General features: G+C 41.0%; 1 protein-coding gene across 1 annotated transcript in view; it reads left to right on the top strand.

Moving 5' to 3' along the window:
• The window catches only part of LOC311244690 (eukaryotic translation initiation factor 4 gamma 2-like), a 64,184-nt gene that overhangs the window by 7,040 nt on the left and 34,307 nt on the right, over positions 1 to 22,837 (top strand). Inside the window, exons 5-11 of the mRNA XM_084334333.1 lie at positions 644 to 769; positions 2,239 to 2,341; positions 9,866 to 9,997; positions 10,212 to 10,278; positions 10,778 to 10,929; positions 11,302 to 11,412; positions 11,587 to 11,769. Coding sequence (XP_084190459.1) covers positions 644 to 769; positions 2,239 to 2,341; positions 9,866 to 9,997; positions 10,212 to 10,278; positions 10,778 to 10,929; positions 11,302 to 11,412; positions 11,587 to 11,769 — 874 coding nt within the window. The remainder of the gene's footprint in view (positions 1 to 643; positions 770 to 2,238; positions 2,342 to 9,865; positions 9,998 to 10,211; positions 10,279 to 10,777; positions 10,930 to 11,301; positions 11,413 to 11,586; positions 11,770 to 22,837) is intronic.

The raw sequence follows: 22,837 nt of genomic DNA, 5'->3' as shown, positions 1-22,837 counted from the left end.
AGCACTAGGCCTGTGCTGTGTTTGTTACCGAATAGAATGTTCAGCACTAGGCCTGTTATGATGTTGTTGAGCGCTGAATCTCGTGTTACAGAATATTCATTTTATGGAATACCATAAACATGTTTCTTGTTTCCTTTTTTTTAAAGAACAAGTAAAGGGATCTATGTTCATATCAGTGAGCACAATTTTTAACAGATGTGTAGCCTATTTATTTAATATTTTATAAATTATTATTATTTTGTTGTGCCATGCCTAAAACAATAGTCAAGCATAGGGATAAAAAAAAAAAAGAGAGAGAACTTGTATAACAATAATATTTTCTTTTTCACAAAAGTAATTTTTTGTTATATGAAAGAATATTGCAATAAAATATTTTCTATAAATTTGTCTGATTGAATTGGTGCTCATTGAAAAGTATAATGAAGGGCATAATTCTTATAACTAAATATCTGTATTGGCCGATTGTGTTATTTTAACAATCTGTATCGGTCCAGAATTTTCATATCTGTGCATCCCTACTATTAAGTTTGCTTAGACAAGGCATTGTTTTCCAGGAGACGGTGTTTGCGTTCATACACTAGGCCTCATGCGATCAGATTTGTGTGGCACAGCACTCAGTTTCCCCCTCCCTTGGTGTCCACAGCGAGTTCCTGGGGAAAACCCCAGGGCAAAGCGTTCAGAAATGGGTTCCTTCACGAAGCACTAGACGAGATGTCAACTCCAGCAACGAAAAAGAGCGACACGATGCAATCTTCAGGAAAGTGAGGGGGTAAGGATCAAGCTCACTCTTCTGAGCATTCTACATTTTGAATCGGAAAGGTCTTTTATTGCGGTACGTACGTTTGCACATACAAGGAATTTGTTGTAGTCGTTTGCAACATTGACAATTATTAAGGTAGAATAAAATGGAATATATAAACTAAATTCAAATAAAAGTATAGGACAGGGCTGTATTATTGTGCAAAAAGTATGCACAGCTTTGAGTGCATGTATACATATATAGTCCAGGAAGGGTGTGTTGATGTCAGTGGGGGTCCCGAGCCTTGTTGATGAGGCCCACTGCAGTTTAAATATTTAACTCCGACCCTACGGCAACATTTACGCGCACAACACATGAGCGTCACCGCAACATTTACACGCACAACACATGAGCGTCACGGCAACATTTACATGCACAAATGAGCGTCATGGCAACATTTACACGCACAACACATGAGCGTCATGGCAACATTCACACACAACACATGAGTCACGGCAACATTTACACGGCAACATTTACACGCACAACACATGAGCGTCATGGCAACATTCACACGCACAACACATGAGTCACGTCAACAATTACACGCACAACGAATATCGAAATATAAAAAAGAAATTGTGACCTGCAACAGGGCAGTTTTAAAACCAGACAATGGACAGACTTGTCTTTCTTGCCTGCAACTTAAAGTAATGGCTTTGCTTGTCCAAATGACAATACTGACCAAATTGAGATTTATTTTTCTTTTATTTTGTTTGCTTTCTAATTTAAAATACAGTTTGAAACAGTCTGTACACAGTAGTGATGTGCATCTCCATCACTGAGGCCGATGCGATGCGCATCTCGATACGGTGCCAAGTTGCCAACGATACATTAACAATACATTTGAAGCACCGGCCGATACTATTCACCCCCTGTTGAGATACGATTTGATTCAACATAATGCGATTCGGGACGATGCGATTCAACACGATGCAGCTGTGTGCAGTCACAGTGCACTGTTGACAGAAGTGGATGAGAGGAAACAAATTATATGAAATCGGTTTTGACCGATGCAAAGACGCTACAACAAGATGCATAGCGAGTTCAGCCTGAATTGTAGCCGATGCGGACTTATTCCACTTATTAATTTTTATTTTTATTTTTTTTAAACTAGTTTTTAAACTAGCATTTAAATGAATTATCTTTATTTTATTGTCTTTTTCTTTCTATTTTTACTTATTATATTATTATGTGTATATTTTCTAATGTCTTATTTTACTGTTTAATCTTTTCTTATTGTTTACAGTCTAATTTAGCTATTTAACCTTTCAGTCTTTTATTTTATTTTTTTACCATTTTGAATCCTTGTTTCGTTTTTGCATAAAGCACTTTGAGTTGCAATCTGTATGAATGGTGCTATATAAATAAAGTTATTGTTATTTCACAAGCCCTTCGTGACCTCGTCCTCTTCCCCCCCTGCCCCTCTCCTCCTCCAGCACACTCAACAAGCTCACGCCTGACAAGTTTGACAAACTATGCCTTGAGCTCCTGAACGCGGGCGTAGATTCAAAACTCGTCCTTAAAGGAATCATCTTGCTGGTGAGGCCTTTTCTGTTTTTCTTCCCCCCACCCTTTGGATGTGTGCGCAGTAAAGATGTATTCGTACAGTTCAAGGCTGTGCACTGACTCATACATTAGAGGCACTTATCAGGGTTCCCATGGTGTCTTAAAAAACCTTCCATTTAATCTAATATAGGCCTTAAAAAGGTTTTAAATATAATTTGTGATAAAGTCTATCATGGTTAAATGTGTTTGGGGAAATGTCTGGCCTGCAAAGTAAGTCGGTTCTACTCCAACAATTCATATGGAATTTCTTCTTTCATATAATTTCCTTTATACTTTTTTGGCCATGAAATATATATTAAATTCTGTTCAAAGTGGTCTTAAAAAGTCTTAAAGGAAAACTCCAACATTTTGGGAAATTAGCTTATTTAACATCTTCCCTGGAGTTAGACAAGAAGATGCATACCTTTTTTGTCTGTGCGTGCATTTAGCTTAGGGAACAGTCGCTCCGTTAGCATAGCTTAGCTTCATCACTGGAAGTGAGGCAGATCCGGAGCCTTACAGTGTATAGTTTGATTGATTGATTGAAAAGTTTATTAACAGATTGCAGAATACACTCCAAATACAACTCCAAAACGTTCATGTAAACATGTTGTGACCTGTGTATTCACTACGTGGAGAAATAAAAAATAATTGAATTAGACAATTACGTTTTATAAGCAAATATACTCTAATTTTTTTTGCCCAACCACTACTCTATGAGCGCAGCCAGTGATTTCAACGTGACGCCGTGTTTGTTTACATTCTCATTCATTCAAAAGATCCGAACCGATTGAAGTTTATGGATACCATGACTTGAAATCCATTTACCTTGACGATTAAAAGCCTCCCCAATTTAGAAAACGGTAATCCAATGGCTGGTATATTGTTATACCGGACGCTCTGAGCTAACCGGAGCTAACGCAGAACAGGAGGATGGTAAAGCATATATAATGACTTCCTTTCTGGGGTTGTCAAAATAAAAGTGCGACGTTTATAGCAGCGGAAAACGTTTATTTTGTACATTATCTAACGTTAACATGAACCTAAACTAACTTTAGGTTAATTGTAACGTTAGTTTAGGTTCGTGTTAACGTTGGATAATGTACAAAATAAATGTTTTCCGCTGCTATAAACGTCGTACTTTTATTTTGACAACCCCAGAAAGGAAGTCATTATATATGCTTTACCATCCTCCTGTTCTGCGTTAGCTCAGAGCGTCCGGTATAACAATATACCAGCCATTGGATTACTGTTTTCTAAATTGGGGAGCTTTTAATCGACAAGGTAAGAGGATTTCAAGTCATGGTATCCATAAACTTCAATCGGTTCGGATCTTTTGAATGAATGAGAATGTAAACAAACACGGCGTCACGTTGAAATCACTGGCTGCGCTCAGAATAGTGGTTGGGCAAAAAAATAGTTCCGAGTATATTTGCTTATAAAACGTAATTGTCTAATTCAATTATTTTTTTATTTCTCCACGTGGTGAATACACGGGTCACAACATGTTTACATGAACGTTTTGGAGTTGTATTTGGAGTGTATTCTGCAATCTGTTAATAAACTTTTCAATCAAACTATACACTGTAAGGCTCCGGATCTGCCTCACTTCCAGTGATTAAGCTAAGCTATGCTAACGGAGCGACTGTTCCCGAGACAAAAAAGGTATGTATCTTCTTGTCTAACTCCAGGGAAGATGTTAAATGAGCAAATTTCCCAAAATGTTGGGAGTTTTCCTTTTAAACTGGTTGAAACTGGCAGGAACCCTGTCTATGAATGATTCATAACATACGTTCACAAAAAACACTGGTATTTGTAATTTTTTTTACACTGATTGCTACCCAGTCTGCCACTGCTGTAAGCCTATGGAGATGTTTACCTTCTCTGTAGGGCTATAACTTTTTAAATATTATAGCTATATTGACATTACTATGGCCCATTCAACATCGGTTATCTATTGTTCCGGATGTGGGAACGTTATATTTTTTTCATACATTGTTGTGTTAATACCGTCGAGAATATAAGTGTTTTTAAGCTTTTCTGCTGTAATTCCAAAAACGCTAGTTATAGGCCCTGAAGCATATGATAGATTATCGATTAGCGTTTCTTTCCTATACACGCTATATTAAAAAATTCAAATGTATATGATCGGTATACATTATGCTTCATCATGCGTGAAGGAAAGGGGGGTAGTTTATAATTCCTTGATCGTCAGTAACTGCTTTATTTAGTATGGGTTGATACATTGATCAGATGGATTGCAAAATCAAGCTGAAAATAACGTTATATTCCTCTTACCGTTCGCCGATGAGACTGGAGGGAAAATATTCCAATTATTTGACGTCGATCTGCTAGATCCATTTCCCGTTTGTATGACGCAATAAACGCCGAAATAATATAGATTGTTGCGTTTCGATTGTGTCTCTTGATCCACGTAACAAGATAGTACTGCCGGAGGGATTTCCTCGATGCACCAGCCGCGCCACTTCCGGTTTGGTGTGGAGTAACTCGCCCGATCATCCACCAGGCGGCGGTATTGAGGCGTTGCAATATCAGACAGGGTGCAGCTGCAGTCCCGCAGGGAGGCTGGATGAATTATGAATGCCATGGCGAGAAAATGAAATATTGATCCCAACAACGAATTATCACGTAGTTGGTGTTCAACGCATGGCGGGCAATAACGAATTATGACGTTGTTGGTAGGGGTGCACGATATTGCTTTTTTTACACAGATATCGATACCGATAACTTTTTGCTCCTCAAGGTCGATACCGATAATTAGGGATGCCCCCCGAAACCCGGTTCTAAACGGGAACCAAGTTCAAGTTCTTTAATAGTTGTCATACAGAAGTACAGAATACTTTCATACAAAATGCTTCTTACTGTTACGCTCCAGAGACTGTGCTAGACAAGATAGTATCAAATAACATAATAACATACCGGTACTAAATTAGAAAAAACCGAGTATTGATAAGCTCCGACGTTAACTGTACTGCTATCGGTAGTCTCTAGGAGCGGATTAGCTACCGAGCTAACAGACTGTACCATCCATCTGTGACACAACGGTGGCAGCAACAGTGGACATGGAGTGATGTTGACGTTATGTCGAGTTCATACTACACTACACGTATGAACTCGACATAACGTTAGCGTTACTCCGTTTCCATGAAGTGTTTAATTAGTAGCAATTTGTTGTTGAAAATGTAACGTTAAACTGGAAATGGAAATGCGAGGACAGGAAGCCGTCATGAAATCGTTGTAGTCTTTTAGTCTCATTAACAAAGATTTTAACAAAATAAAAAGCAGCAGCACTATTGGATAACTTGAGTTATGTTTGCTATGTAACATATTTCTTTCTTTAGGGGAGTAGGACATTTGTTTCACAGTTTTAGCATGATGTTTTATAGATGGCTAGGTTAAACACAGGTTTTTGTTTTTAAGAGGGGGGGTTTGATTTGATTGAAGTTTATTTCAAATATGCAACACAACAAACAAACATCAAGTACAGATATAGCCATAAGCCGTTCAAATAATAAATGTATACATTTCTTTGAATAATAATGTAAAAGAACCGATAAGAGTAGTAGTATCGATAAAATCCTAACGATACCCATCCCTACCGCTAATATATATATTTATTGTATTATAATTTTTTTTAATGTATATTCCTGTAGTTTTGACCTAACCAGATTTATCATGACATGAGCGTTACTACTATGAACAAAGCCAAGAGAACAGTTTTGACTCTTCAAATAAAGTGACTACCGGTATATTTATTTTTCCAAATAAATATAATTTGAATCAATCGCACAATTCACAATCCGTCAATGTCATTAACAATGTGTTTCCCTGAACAATGAGTGAACTAAAAACCAACAGGTATTGTGCTTTGTCAGCAGATAAAACATTTGACGCTATAGGAGAGGAGACTGTTGTGGTCTTGGTCCATGAAACAACTACCATACTTTTCGGACTATAAGCCACAGCTTTTTTCGACCCTGCGGCTTATATAACGGTGCGGCTTATATGTGGACAAACCCCGAAAATCGAAATATTGCTTTTTTTACTGCATTGAAATGTTAACACTTTGGCTGCCTAAGGTTAAATTCATGATATACCATAGATTGCCAGCGCTATTTGTCTATGGAGAAAGTCCCCTTCTTTGCAGGGCTATAACTTTTTAAATTCTATTGCTACATTGCCATTATTAGGGCCCATTCAAAGTCCTATATGTATTGTTCATTGTGTAGCAACGTTAAACTTTTTCATTCACATATTCAACTCACCCCAGTCTCCGCGCGCCGTTGGGTGATCGTAGAGTAGAAATCTTATCATTATGGGATATATTTTTACCCGGTCCATCTCCAGCTTGTATAATGGTATATACGTCCAAATCATGTTGTTTATCGAGTTATTGCCAATCGATCACCGTGTAGCGTGACGAGCCAGAGTTCCATGACCTATAGCGAGCGCCCGGAAGTACTACGGACGTCTAGGACAACCTCTATGCCACATCCTGTTTGGTGATTGCGCCGATCGGCCACCAGATGGAGCTCCTGAACCGCCAGAGAGCTCAGTGGGTCCTGCTGGTGGATCTCAGGCCAGCGGAGGGGACATATGAATCCGATCGCAGATTTTTTAAATATTGATATAAGGACGACGTAACGCGTCCTCCGGCAACTTTAGCATGGCCAGCAAAGACGTCTAAAGACGGTTCCCGGCAGTCAAAGTGTTAATTAATGTTCTGTTCCCTTATTTGCTAAACTTAATACAACTTGTAAATGAGTTAATGTTATTTGTCCGACAGTATTGTGTCCCAATGGGAGTCATTCTCTGTAGAGGTGGGAACTTAAAGCTCAATATAAGAACGGCCATGCACCACCACTCACAGAATCGAGAGAGCAATCAATCTGTCAATCCTTTCCGTGTCCGGGCCGGGTGAGGTTTCCCGTGTTGAGTCAAATTAAGCCGCAGGCTCCACTCCTGGTAATTAAACATTAAAACACATGCAGCTTATAGTCCAGTGCGGCTTATATATGTACACATCATTCAATTTAGCTGCTGCGGCTTAGTCGGGTGCGGCTTATAGTGCGAAAAGTATGGTATTACTTGGCATTTTTAGGACAGCACGCCTCAAAAATAATTAAATAAACCAAACAAATCATCTCTGTCAAACGTCTTAATTTAGCAAACGCCTCGTCAAACGTCAAGCTGCGCAGTGTTTGGTGGTCCAAATTAGCCTGGCTACTAGGGAGCTGCGAGTGACTGCGTATTCAAAAGCCCCTGGCTTGCACATCGCAGTCACGAAAGGGGCTACATCTGGCTTTGGATTAGTTTAGCCTTTAGCTGCTCGGCGTCGTCGGATTTTAATACACCATCGTAGCGGTGGTGATGTTTCAGGTGACTTATTAGGTTGGATGTTATAGCTTGTTGCCCCTTTCCCTCCTCGTGGAACTTCTGCATTTGTTACAAATAGCAAGCTAACTGTTTTCCTCTGAAACTTTGAAAAAGTCCGTCGACGCCATCTTTGTTTACTATCAGAGTGCTGCTTCTGAAAGTCACGTGACTACGTCACAGCCAGGCATGAGAAAGGGAGCGCTGGATTTGTGAAAAACTCCCTCTTCCTAAACCACATGCTATCGTCGTACCACAGTACTGGCAAAACGGGAGGAGCCTACAGTAAAAACAAACGCCATTCATCCCAATCCACCCACACCGGATTTCTTTTAACCAAAACATTTATTGTGTATTATCGGAGCTATCAATAATGTTATCGGGTTTATCGGGATGATGTTATAATTGCTGATATCGGCCAGATAATTATCGTCCATCCCTATTTGTTGGCGACCAATGTGTTAAGGCCCTTTATTGGTAAGCTACCTCCTTATACTACATCATTATTGGAGTGGAATTTTGGAACCTATATGGAACCCGTTCTAGCGACTGGCGGGTCCTTAACTCAATCAGCGCCACGGGTCTAGCCCATCTTTGTTCCTACTGTGCCACCGCTCTTAGATATAGGGATGTGTGGCGGTGTTTGCAGGGCTATATCTATATTCTATATTATAGCTATGGATACAATACTATGGCTCATTTGGCATCAACTAGCTAATTCCAGAAAACTGCGCTACGTGCATTTTGCTGAAAGCGTTGGCGTTGCTCGCCTAGACAAGCTACTATTTCCAAATCAAATGTGTATAATAGGTATTATGTTTCATCATGAATGCATGAAAGGGTGGGGGGGGTTGTTTTTGGATGCTTTGATCGTCACAAACGGCATATATTTTGGAGTATGTTACACATGATCGTTGCTATCGATGTGAAATCATGGTTGGATCAAAGCAGGATTGATGTCGTATAGTCCTTACCTTCACTAGGAGGTACCCCAAAAAGAATATTCCAATTGTCTGATCGCGATTTCCAGTATTGGTGTCCATCGTATCGCCAACATAATCCACCACAACACATGCATCGGGGGCATTGGACGCATTTCAATGTCATTGAGTGAACCGCTAGACTCGCTTGACCCAAAAAACTGCCCCCGTAGTGAATTAAATGTAACACCGGGTGTGAAAAAAAGGTTTTGAAGGGTGGGCGATACTACCACCTTGTGACCTAGCAGTATGAGTCCGGTATTGCACTCTAGCGATCTCTGAGTGATTCCCTATGGTAACCCTGAGGTCTGTGTGAAAAATGAATTAAAATATTGAATAAAAGAAATAACAAACCCGACTATACTCTGGTATGGCGCTGAACGGTTGGCGAGTTAACCCGACTATCCTCGGGTCCGGCACTGATTGAGTTAAGGTCCCAGAGTTTGCTCGGAACAGGGTAAATCTGCATTTCGCTATGATGCCTCTAGCTCATGGAATGAACGCCAACAGTCCTTAAAGCTTGAGATTCTCCCCTCTGTTGCAGAATTTAAACCCTTGATCGCCAACCCTTGTCATCAAGTTGTACATGTTTTAATTTATTTATCCTTGCTTTTGTCTCCCCTTCTTATTGTTATGATTTTATTTACCTTTTTTATTTTTAGCTTATTTCTGTATGTATTGTACACTCGACGTGACTATAAATGAGGGAAACCTCAGTTGCCATTCAGATTATTTTGTCTGTTTTTAAAATGTACATACATTCAGAGAAACGTGAGATACTTGTTTTTCCAGGCTCCTCAACTGTAGTCTATTTGTAAACATGGTACACATTTTTCTATCTATATACACTAACTATAAACTAGATGGGCTATAAATAAACTATAAACTAAACTATAGAACTAAACATAATACACAAGTTAACACAACGTATAATCCATCCGTTAGCAGCAGTGTGTGCGTGTAATAAGTGCTTTTGTGTGTATGCTTGTGTAACGATTTAGTGTCTGTCCGTCAGTAGTCAGTTTGCGCGGTGGAAGTAGATGTTTAGTGTTTCGAGTTTAAATAAAGGTTTTAAAATGAAATACAGGCACTCTTATGACTTCTATGACCGTGATGTTGTCCCCCTTTCTCTCGCCCTGGTTAGATTGTAGACAAAGCCCTAGAAGAGCCCAAGTATAGCTTGCTCTATGCTCAGCTATGTCTGCGCTTGGCAGAGGACGCACCAAACTTTGATGGCCCTTCACCGGAGATCCAAACATCCCAAAAGCAGATCACAGTAAGGATCACTATGAATGCCGCTATGATTGCTCATGAATATTGCTCGGTGTCTTTGTGTTCTTCAAGAAGAGTACTCTAGGTCTGTTTTTGGATTGTTAATCTTTCAACGTCTCATAAGTTCCTTGTCTGAAATGCTTTTATGGGAAACTATGAGGAGGATGATGATTCGCATTTATCGTTTCGATTTATAGTTTCTTTGTGTTTTTTTGCAGACCTTCAGAAGACTGCTGATTTCCAAGCTTCAAGATGAATTTGAAAACCGCACCCGAAATGTTGAAAGTGAGTACCCTCTTATTTGTAGCTGGTCAGACCTTGAACTATTAGAAATGTCTCACTCTTAACCACAAGTTGTGTCTGACTCTTACCCACTAAACCCTGCACAAACTATAAGGCATATTATGACCAATAGGGTCTGCACCTTTGTGTATACGGTTTACTTTTATTCATAGTATATATTCAGATAAAACATTTTATTGCCTATATTTATTGTAACATATATTATGATCGATAGGGTACAGACCCTCATCTATGCCTTTTCTTTATACATTTAAATGTTCTCATATTCTATATTCATATTACATTTTATTGCCTATATTCATTGTCTGTCTATTACCGTGCCCTTCCCTGTACCTCCCCTCCCCTGTGCTGCTATGACTGCCACATTTTCCCAAGGGGATCAATAAAGGAATATCCTGTCTCATAAACGGCCCCCTGTATTACCCCATCCACTAACTGTTGTCCTCTGTCCACTGCCCCCCCTCTTTCCCCTTCTCTCCAGTCTATGACAAACATGACAACCCTCTTACTTCTGAGGAGGAGGAGCAGCGTGCCATTGCCAAGAGCAAGATGCTTGGCAACATTAAATTCATCTGCGAACTTGGCAAACTCGACCTCATCCATGAATCTATCCTTCATAAGTGCATCAAAACAGTACGTCTGGCCTGTTTTTTTTTTTTTTTAATATCTCATGTAGAAATAGAATTGTGTATAGAACGGACGTTCTCATACACATCTGTGCTCTTGAGTGGTGGTGAACATGGCGTGATGTGTCTGACTCATGATGAGCCACTGGCTGGAAGCACTATTGGAGCACTGGTGGCCTGCCTGGCTCTGCCTTTTGATTTCCTCTGATCACAGGGGCATCGTTTTCTATTCCCTGCAGTTTTCTTGGTTCTTATTACATGTGTTATACTGCACATTCAGTAGGGCCTCTACATAGTACATATTCAATGGAGCCACAGCAGAGATCCTCATATGACCTCTCTCTCTCGCCCCCCTTCCCTTCCCTTCCCTTCCCTGAAGCTGCTGGAAAAGAAGAAGAGAGTCCAGCTCAAGGATATGGGGGAGGATCTGGAGTGCCTCTGTCAGATAATGAGAACTGTGGGGCCGAGACTCGACCATGAGAAAGCCAAGGTGAGGCCCTTGTTTGTCCTACAGTCTGGTCCACTCTGGCTTCCGCCGCTCCACTTGGACCCCAGCCAGCGGGCCCCAATGTAAACCTTACTGTGTGCGTCAGCAGTGTGTAATTGTAGTGTTTCTCTGTCCTCACTTGGCTGTTTGTCCCCCCCACCCCTCCTCCTCCCCCAGTCTTTAATGGATCAGTACTTTGGCCGCATGCTCTCCTTAATGAACAACAAGGAGTTGCCTGCCAGGATCCGCTTCTTGCTCCAGGACACCGTGGAGCTGAGACAAAACAACTGGGTCCCCCGCAAGGCTTTCATCGATAACGGACCAAAGACGCTCCACCAGATTCGTCAGGAAGCAGTGAAAGTGAGTGGCACCCGACGTCGTTAAACACAGCTGCTAGGAGTTGCCGTCGGTTACGTTGATCTCCAAATAACGGCTGAACGATTTTGAAAACTATCTAATTGCAAGTATTTGAGTCTCATTATGTTTTCTTACGTCCTACGACTTGACTTGACATGGATGTAATTTAGTAGAGCGGTCGGCAAACTTTATTATAACGCTGCACATATTTTTTCCTGAAGGCTGGATTTCATTCATCTTTAAAAAAAATATTTATCTTTTTCTCCGCCTGATTTTCTATTTTTCTCCCCATCCCAATTTAGTCGTTATGCCAATTCCCACCCTCCCCTACCTGGTTGTTGTGCGCATGTTCCTCCTACTTGTCGGTACAAGGGAACCCTGAAGTCCACCACATGCTTCCTCCGACACATGTGGAGACAGCCAGTGGCTCTTCTCACCTGGCAGCGAGGACTCTCATTGGTGAAGCGTAACGCGTGGGAGGTCACGCTGCCTTCACCATTTCCTGCCTTTCGCTGAGCAGGCGCCCAGACCTGACCTGTAGGCTTCACTGTCCACAACGCCAGATTACCACCCTCTACTTCCCTCCCGCTAACTCAGCCAAACGAGTTAGTATGACGATCGGCCCAAGCCGCAGGGCAATGCTGATTCCGGGAGTTGAGACCACAGCCTCTTGCATTGGTGACGAGCGCAATCTCCGCTACGCCATCCGATCGCCCCTCAAGGATTTCATTAATCTTATGGCAATATTTTAGAAAACTGAAATCGGCTGCTCTGTTCTTCCCCTACCTGATGTAAGTTTTCACAAATATCACCACAGGATAGACGGCCCTTGCTTCCCTTGCTCTTTAGCCTGAGCGGTCCGCCGGTGGACCGCAGATGACATCATGTCATAAATCAATCTCTCCAGACTGTATGACATAATGTTGCGTTTATTTTTCAAATGTAGCGAAGAGTAAAGACTAATCCTGTCGAAACAGCAGTCATGGTGTATATTTTCAACAATACGTTTGTTTACCAATTAGGGGTGCACCGGTCGGGTATCGGTATCGGCCGATAAGCTCGAATGTGCCGATGGCAGTAGCCGATAAATATCCATCAATTTGTGTAGCGTCAAGACAAAAAAAAAGCACAACGCTGTCCCCAGTCCGGGCAGTCCCCCCCCCCACACACAAGCTACTGCATCAAAGTTACTACTTATGATTAACAAGGCATTCGTTTTGTGGCATTAACATTATATAGTTAGTGTTACACGTTCATAACATCAGCATATTATTTACCCGAACGTAGCAAGCGTTCATACTAGCTCGGTTCCTTCCGTTGCTCAGAGCCCTGAGTTTTACCCATTCTGCAATCTGTTAATAACGTTTTCAATCAGACGCATGTATAGAAAGGCTTTGTTTTATTATAACATTAGTTGCAGTAAAATCATTATGCCTCATTTAACTCATCCTGCGGAGCTAAACGTCGGCCGCGCCGTGTTCTAGAAAACCTCTGTCGTCAAAATCAATGGCGGACAAAAGCAGAAGCAACACGCTTGCCGATTGGTGGTAACAGCAGAGGCGGGTGCAAGCGGTGTGTGACGTAATTGGCAGAATCGACTGTCAATCAAAATGTCATTGGTTGAGACAATAGTATCTCGCTGCAGCCCAGCAGGTAGACCATGCTGGGAGAACTAGTATCTAGCTGCAGCCCTGCAGAACATACTGGGAGAGAGATAGTGCTATTTCTTGATGTTTCCTTTTTTAAGAGGCCTATGTTCATATCGGTGAGCACAATTTGTAAGACAAATATACAGTAGTTTCATAAAAAAAAAAAAAAAAATTACAAAAATGTTTAAAAAAAAATATTTTGCCACAAATATCGATATCGGCCGATTGTTAGTTGAACAATCGGTATCGGTGGCAAATTTTCATATCGGTGCATCCCTATTACCAATAAGTTGAAGTGTTATTAGTGAGATTTTAGTTTATCGAATGTGTTAATAATTTAGCGAATATCCGCCATTTTAAATTTGCGTTGCAGTTTGTAGTTCTATGAGAAGACATCCAGAGCTCTCAATGAGCGTTGAAATAAAAAAAAACTACATTACCTAGCCAATTCCAGCTTCCTGCAAGCAAATGACTTGTGTGTGAATTTTTTTTCTTCAAATCTTTTGGCATTATTGACCACAAAACGGAACGTTATTGGCATATATTGGAGCGCAGTTGGTGTGTACCTTCTGTGAACGCTTAGCAACCATCCGTGTTGCAATCCGATTCAAAATGGCGGACCGTCTCAAAAATAAATGTCTTTACAGTAGATTTCATTCACGGTTCTTGCTGCACGCCTGGAGATACTAAATCCAACTCTGCCATTTGAAAGAGGAGATTTGGCCCGATCCATAGATGTGCGAGTTGGCTATAATGTCATTTATAGGCCTGGTATTTTATATTCTATAATAACAATTCAAATAGCATGTGTCCGGATGGCAGAATTTAGTACTATATAGACAAAACATTCTGTTTAATCATCTTCCCTTTATTAATTTGCTTAGATCTCAAGAAGGTGCTGAATGAGCTCGGTGGCAGTTTTTCATGTCTGGTCATTTTTAGCATGGTGTTAACAATTCACTGTCAAAGATGCAAAGAAAATAATTTATATTCTCCTTGTTTCATCACAATTTACTCGAGTAGTAACCAACACAATATTTCTGACACTGGGAATACATTCCATGAAATCCATAGATGTCCCTAGTAGTGTTGTCACGATACTGGAATTTCGACTTCGATACGATACCTTGAAAAGTATCGATACTTTCAATACCAAAAAAAAAAAAAAAAAAAATTTTATTATATATATATATATATATATATTTTTTTTAACAAATTTTGCTTTTGTTGCTGGTTGATTCTCCTCAGCTTCTCTCTGGTACTATACGAGAAGATAATACACTTTTAAAACCCTTTGTTTATCTTTAGATCAGAGAGAGAGAGAGAGAGAGAGAGTGGCTGCTGGAGATTTTAGGTCTACTGAGCGCACCTTCCTAGTTATGACGAGAGAGAGAGAGATTTCTCCGGAGCTATGCTCGGAGCATTTATTAACGTTACGCGTGTACTGGTGTAGGATGGGCTCCGGCTCCGCTCGACCGAACGTTGGCAACGGGGTAGTTGTGTCGAGTTCATGCGTGTACTGGTGTAGTGGGCTCGGCTTGACGTTACTCCGTTTCCATGAAGTAATAGGTGGCCAGCTAGCTAGCATTAAGCTAATGGAGGAAATGCCGCCAGTTGAGTGCCGGCAACACTATATAGCGTTTGTTTGTCGTATTTTTTTTTATTAGCGATTTGAATTCATATTTCATCAATCGAGCCTCACGCTAATGTTGCAGACTCTCTCTGAGCTCCATTGGGAAAATACCGCCCCTATCGTCTCTCCCTGTGTAACTGCACCCCATTAGATTAGACTGATGGAGAGGGGGGGGGGGGGGGGGGGGCAGTTTCCTCATTTTACTTTTCCGTCAAGCCAACTGAAGGATCCAAGTGATCGCAGAGCCGCAAAACAACGTGGAATACATATTTACAGTACCCACCGCTGAATCAATAAACGCGATCGATATTTGGAATGGTGATCAGGAATTGGAATCTTTTTGGAGAACCTGAGGTAAGCAGTTTATTTTACCAGTCTTGCACGCTGATCAGGAAATGAGAGAATATATTTTTCAGATCGCTTATATAGCGTGCATAAGTACACATATACTATCGATAATCTAGCGTTTATTTTAAAAAATAGGCTGAAAAATTTCGTTTTGTGTATGCCAGAATATTCCAGTAAAGGGCGTTTATCACAGAATCTATATATTTTCTTGAAAAACGAGGGCTTTTCAAAATGCTATAAAACGGAAATGAACCGATTTATAAAAAATATATATATATCCGCGTCATGTACGCAGGTCTGATAATAACAACTGGAGTGCGGCACATGAGCAAAAACAGCCCCTCTCAGTAAATATGTTCAAAATCAAGGTCCCAGGTGTAGGTGAAAAAAGACACAACACGAGACGTTTTCCAAATCGTAAATTATATATTGAATGGAGGTAGGGGTTTAAACCTCCTCCATGGTGCATAGGGGAAAAGGTAGGGGAGGACAAACAAGACATGCATATAAGGCAACTCAACCCAGATAGACAAACCTTGAGGCTACCGTACTATGTGGCCGTGTGAACATCAGAGAGCACACGGTTCCATACACAAGGTGCAGAAACAGGCTGGCACCATCATCAGTCCATCAGGTCTATGGACTAGGGCTAACTGCATATCCATATTATATGAACATACACACATATATCTATATCCACGCAGTGGCAAACAAAGGCAACCTCATACACTGAGGTCACTGGAACATGACACACAACAGGAATCCCGACGTGTGTGTGCTGTCAGCTACTTGTGCACCCGCCCCTCCTGATGTGACTGCCATCAGCTGTCCTTCATTAGGCAATCAGCACCCTTCAGTATAGGGACGGGCAGCACCTGACAGGAAGAGAAGAAGAGATATCATCAGCTCTCATGTTCACACACACACACATACAAACGATACTAATCTAATGTTCACATGGTCTTCCAAATACAGTAATAATGATAATGACCAACCCACGTACGTCACAATCCGTTTCGACAATGTTGACTGCAAACAAGTCATTGATAAACGACAGGCAGATTAGACACATAGCCATAATTTAAGACGGAGATTATACGTTCACAACGCTATCATTGAAGTGGGTGCTGGCATCCAACCACGTTTTACCATGTTAACAAGTGGCAACCAAAGTGTTAAGGCGAGACGGCACCCCCAAAATTGCCTTTTTGCTTTTTTTCAACGATATTGAGTGTTATATTTATGAAACTAGTGACAATAAAATGTCTAACTCTCATTTAGTTGTTTATTTGACTTCATTTTGCCTGATTGCATCCATAATAGGGCTGCAACTAATGACTAATTTGGTAGTCGACTAATCTGCCGATTATTTTTTCGATAAGTCGACTAATCGAAAACCAATGTAAACAACAACAATTTTTTTTTTTTTTTATAATTACCTATGTGAAAGTGGCTTCTCAGCTCTGGTCCAGCTGAAGACAGAGCAGAGGAACAGATTGGACATTGAGCATGACCTCAGAGTTGCTCGTCTACCATCACCCCAGACTTTGAGACTCTTGTCAGGACCAAACAACAACATCATAACATGATGATCCCATAGCAAATTAAAATAATGACTCATGAAACATTTGAATTTGGATCTTTAAGCCACTTTAAATGAAAATGTATTTGAAGAACAATACAGCAATCACTCATAACAAGATAAATAAATTAAATAATACAAATTAAAGTGGAAGTGTACTTTAAATAACTTTTGTTTGCTGTGTGTGAGAGGAGTCCGTGTGTGTCTTACTCTGATCGCTGTGTGAGTGAGAGGTGTGTACTGTGTAATTTGTGTGTGTCTTACTCTGATCGCTGTGTGTGAGTGAGAGGAGTGTGAATGTGTCTGTGTCTTACTCTGATCGCTGTGTGTGAGAGAGGAGTGTGAATGTGTGTGTCTTACTCTGATCGCTGTGAGTGAGAAGAGTGTGTATGTGTGTGTCTTATAGGGGTGGGACGATACATCGATCCAGATCGATATATCGATCTATTATCAATAATCAAATAGGATCGATGCAACATAAAAAGATCGATTCATATTGCGATACTCTTATTTTGAAAATCCGTCGACGGCGACGTCATCGCCCCGCGCCCAGTGTTGTGAAACTCCGTTTAACATCAGCAGCACACACCAGTAGCGTCTAGAGCGTCACTAGAGCAAGACTAGTGTGCCTATTCTGTGACCCAAAACATGTCCCTGCTGTTTTATTCCGCAACGGGTCCAATGCATCTAACCTGCTTTGCAATCCTCGCCACTCCATTATGCCCACGTTGATTGAATACTTTATTTTGACACAAATCGTATGACAAAAAAAACATTTTAAAAGACAAGACAATAACAGTCAATAACGCAGGTCAAAAATGGATAAAACACAATAAAGCCAAGGCTTGTTTCCATTGTGGTCCATACATGGAACATAAAAAGGCACAGAAACACAAATGGACATGTACACTGACAGGACGCATTCTAAAAAAATATATATAAAAACACCTAACCTGACAACTCATACAGTTAACTAATGTTAAAAGAAAATCCGCAAACCCTTAAAAGCAACTCATGATAAAAGAAATAAAAGCCAAGTTATGATAAAAGAGATAAAAAAAACATTTAAGACCAATTTGAGTTGCTGCTGAGCCATGTTTTTAGGGCGGATTTAAATCCGAGAGGGGAGTTCAGGAGTTTTATAAATGTTGGCAGGGCATTCCACATTACCGTAGCCGAGTAAAAAAAATGCATCTTTCCCCATGCATGTCCTGACTCTCGGCGGGACCAGGTCCGTGGGGCTTCCTCTTGTGGCGTGTTTGTGGACATCTCCTACTTTATTAAAATAATTGACTAGGTACTTGGGGACCGTTTCTTTTAGTACTTTAAAAACCAGTAGCATTTTAAGCTGGTGTACTCTTTCTTCAACCCTAAGCCATCCCAGCCTGCTAAAGTGGGCTGGCGTTAGGTGAGTCCTAAAGTGAAGGTTGTGCAGGAGTCTCACTAGTTTGTTTTGGGAGGTCTGGAGCTTTGTCTTCATTTGTTTTGATATGTTGCTGTACCATGAAGTGCAAGCATAGTCAAAGTGACATTGGATGAGGGCTCCAGCTAGGGTCCTCAGAGCGTTCCTTATTTATGAACGAGGAAATTCTAAATAAAAATTTGGTTTTTTGATTGACCTTAGTAATAACTTTTTGTGCCATTTTTTTCGTTAGAAAGTTTGTTATTTAAAATAAAGCCCAGGTAGGTGACCTCCTCTTTATCCTCAATAATGTTTTCACCTACTCTAATTTTAAAACCCTGGGATTTCTTTAGGTTGGCGTTTGACCCAAAGAGTATGGCCTCTGTTTTTCCCAGATGTAGAGACAATTTATTGTCACTGAGCCAGGAGCAGATTTTTTTCATTTCACTGCTCAGGACACTTTCCACTTTAGACTTATCCCTGTCTGAGACCAGGAGTGCCGAGTCATCAGCAAACAGGAACAGGTTGCAATCGCATGCCGATTTCATGTCATTAATATATATTAAAAACAGTTGAGGTCCCAAAATGCTTCCTTGGGGGACCCCACATGTCACTGGAAGGGACGAGGACAAGGTGCCATTGATGTCTACCACCTGTTCTCTTCCCTCCAGGTAGGACTTGACCCATTTGGCTGACCTATCAAAGCCTATCGCTCTCAATTTTTCGCTTTTAGCAACGTTGCGCTAAAGATCGAAGATAACGCTACGTTAGCGTAAGCTAACAAGCTAACCCAGAGCCATAGGCATAGAGAAGTGGGGACTGGGAAGGAGGGTGCATTCTCGGGATAGCCCCACTAACAGGATCTGGCCGGTACTGCACCTTAATACAGCTCTGTGACAGTGAATAGGATATTAATATCGAAAAAAGAAAAACGAACCAAAAACAGGAGGTCTATTTGTATTAAAAACAATAGATTGTTTTTCATTTAAATGTCTGGAAGAGCTCAAAAATAAAAATGTCAAATGATATTTCCATTGCCTTTTTTTTGTTGATTTAAATGTTACTGATTGTGTTAAATGGGCATATAATATCGTCTCATATCGATCGCAGGCACCCGTATTGTATCGTGGCAGACTGTGTGATATCGGATAATATTGTATCGTTGTCCAAAGAATCGATATCGTATCGTGATGAAACTGGTGATTCCCACCCCTAGTGTCTTACTCTGATCGCTGTGTGTGAGTGAGAGGAGTGTGTGTGTCTTACTCTGATCGCTGTGTGAGTGAGGAGTGCGTGTGTAATGTATTGTGTGTCTAGTCTGATCATCATCTCCTGCAGGGGAACAATGTTTTCAATGTCCAAAATTTGCTATGGGATCATCATGTTATGATGTTGTCTGGAACCCTGAGAAGCCACTCTCACAAAGATAGGTAGTGCACAAAAAAAAAAAAAAATTAAAAAATTTTTTTTTAATGACTAATCGACGCAACAATTTCTCGTCAACGATTTTTTATAATCGACATAGTCGATTATGTCGACTAATCGTTGCAGCCCTAATCCATAAATGTGCACATATTTAACACTTTCAGTGCCGGCCGTGTTTTCCTGTTTACCCCCTTGAATGCCGCCACCCACTTAAATGATGGCGTTAAAAAACGCATAATCTATGTTTATGGCTATGTGTCTAATCTGCCCGTCGCTTATCAATGACTTGTTTGCAGTCAACATTGTCGAAACGGATTGTTTTTTTAATCGGTTCATATCCTTTTTATAGCATTTCAAAAAGCTATCGTTTTCTCAAATTTCAGGAAAATGGAAGGATTCAGTCATAAACGGCATTTGTAACTGAGGGGTACAATTCCCTGACTGTATTGATAAGTATGGTATCATTAAACCACTACCGCTTGATGTACTTTAACTTCTGGCCATCCAGTACACGATATCTAAGTATGATGAACACTTTCCCACATATGAAACCAGGTCCACACAAATATAACAGTTGAAGGTTTAATATAGCAAAAGGTATATACAACATTCACTTAATTACATTTATGATTTGAATGCACTTGTAAGGCAAATGAGTATTCGTAGGCAAATCAACACTGAATGTCCAATCTCTGGTTACGCAGGAAGCAAGTATACAACCTGGTTCTTTAGGGAAACTATAGCGATGGTACTTAAGGATTATAGCGGGATACTAGAGGGGTCCTGCTGGTTGTAAGTCAGTAAGGGGGGGGGGGGGGGGGTTGGAGAGCCGTCAGCTGCATCCCATCTGGCCAACGATTCCTGGGGAGAATTCAGGTACAGAAAACAGTGCCCGCAGGATCTTGATCCACAGATGAATACACTTGGGCCCTCTTGTAGACGGTAGCTGTAGGTCCACAACGAAGGAAAGCGAGGCGGCCTCGGTCTGGGTTGAGCGCCGTCTCACCTGGGCTCCTCGGGGGTAATTCCAACACTCACTGGCGTTGGCTGTTATCCGCTCCACAAATCAAAGCACCCAAAGCAAATAGATATTCCATGCCGTATAGGCTCAGCAGTCGTCCGGGTAGGTAATCCAATGTGCAGGTCCACTCGTCCTCGCCCAGAACTCCTCGGATGAAAGCACCACGCGTGGTCTGCCCAGCCTGGTTAATACTCTAGATAACGCGAGGAACGATGGGGGTGCTGCTCACTTTAGAACTTTAACCGAACGATGCACCATACATAATAGACTATTATTACTTAATAGAAATACGTCCCACTCGACGGTACAGTGCCAAACTATGACAATTCAGCTATGAATTTACACGAGGTCTCAATGCCTATTCTGGGGCCAAAATAGGCCATACTGCACCACACGTGGGTCGTGGGTGAGGCTTCACGTCTGTTACTAGGTTGGAGGGTAAAGGACTAATGGACTAAAAGAAAGTTCTACTTTACTTGCGCCCTATTTATATGCACGGTGAACAAATAGTACCATTCGTATTTCGGTAGCCGTATTCCTACGCGGAACCGGGGCTAGTTGGGACATGTTCGTCGGCACTATTGAACTTGACTCGAGGGGCCTGTCTGCTGGCGCCAGGTTCTTGTCCAATGAGAGAATGAACTATTATGGGCTGTAGTAGACTAAAGGGATATTCAGTGTATATGTACAAAGAATATACAAGGGATATCAAACGATATACAAATACTATTAAATATATATCCATAAATATATATATTCGGTTTAATCTGATCCTTCACAACAGCATTTATTGGAATATTCTCGAACACTAGACACATTGTCATTTGTCGGCCTATTTATCAATCGTTTTCAAATAAACACTAGATTATCGATAGTGATGTGTACTTATGCACGCTATAGAAGCGAGCTGAGAAATCGATTCTCTTATTTCCTCAACAGCACACGCATACATATTAGGGATGCACGATATTGATTTTGACACCGATACCGATAACTTTATGCTCCTCAAGCCGATAACCGATATCTATAACCGATATTTATTGTATTATAATATATATTCTAGGCTGCTTTCTATCTCGCGATCACTTCCCTCATCAGATCCCTCGCCAGCATAGTGGAGCCAGTAGGCTCCCCCCCCCCACAGATCCACCAGTAATCGAATGGCCTGCAGTTACACAGGGATAGACGATAGGGGGTGGTATTTTCCCATCGGCGCTCCTAGAGGGGCTGCTGTACCAACGGGAGACTCGGTTGATGAAATATGAATTCAGATCGCTAATAAAATAAAATAAAAACGACTTCTCGTCGTCGGCATTCAACGGGTAGCATGAACTAACGTCATAACACGTCATCGGCACTCAAAGTGTTAACACTTTGTATGCCACTCACGGCTTTTCTCGGGTTTACGCCCTGACCGTTGAATGCCACGTCACGAGTATTGTATAGTTAACACGGACCTAAACTAACTTTAGGTTAGTTGTAACGTTAGTTTAGGTTCGTGTTAACGTTAGATAATGTACAAAATAAACGTATTCCGCTGCTATAGACGTCGCTCTTTTATTTTGAAACCCCCCAGAAAGGAAGTCATTATATTAGCTTTAGTGTTAGCTCTATATTATCAATACCAGCCATTGGATTACTGTTTTCTAAATTGGGGAGGCTTTTAATCGTCAAGGTAAGAGGATTTTAAGTCATGGTATCCATAAACTTCAATCTGTTCGGATCCTTTGAATGAATGAGAATGTAAACAAACACGGCTTCCACGTAGAAATCACTGACTGCGCTCGGAGGAGTCGTTCGGCAAAAAATAGTTCAGAGTATATCTGCTTAGAAAACGTAATTGTCGAATTCAATTATTTTTTATTTCTCCACGTGGTAAATACACAGGTCACAACATGTTTACAGGAACGTTTTGGAGTTGTATTTGGTGACTGTAGGGCACTGTAGGGAACGTCAGGCTCTAAAACCCCCCCACTTCCAGTGATTAAGCTAAGCTACGCTAACGGAGCGA

This window comes from Notolepis coatsorum, assembly GCF_963971535.1.
Source record: "Notolepis coatsorum genome assembly, chromosome: 18".
NCBI classification, from domain to species: domain Eukaryota; kingdom Metazoa; phylum Chordata; class Actinopteri; order Aulopiformes; family Paralepididae; genus Notolepis; species Notolepis coatsorum.
Note: the sequence above shows the minus strand (reverse complement) of the source record. Positions and strands in the feature narration are given on the sequence as shown.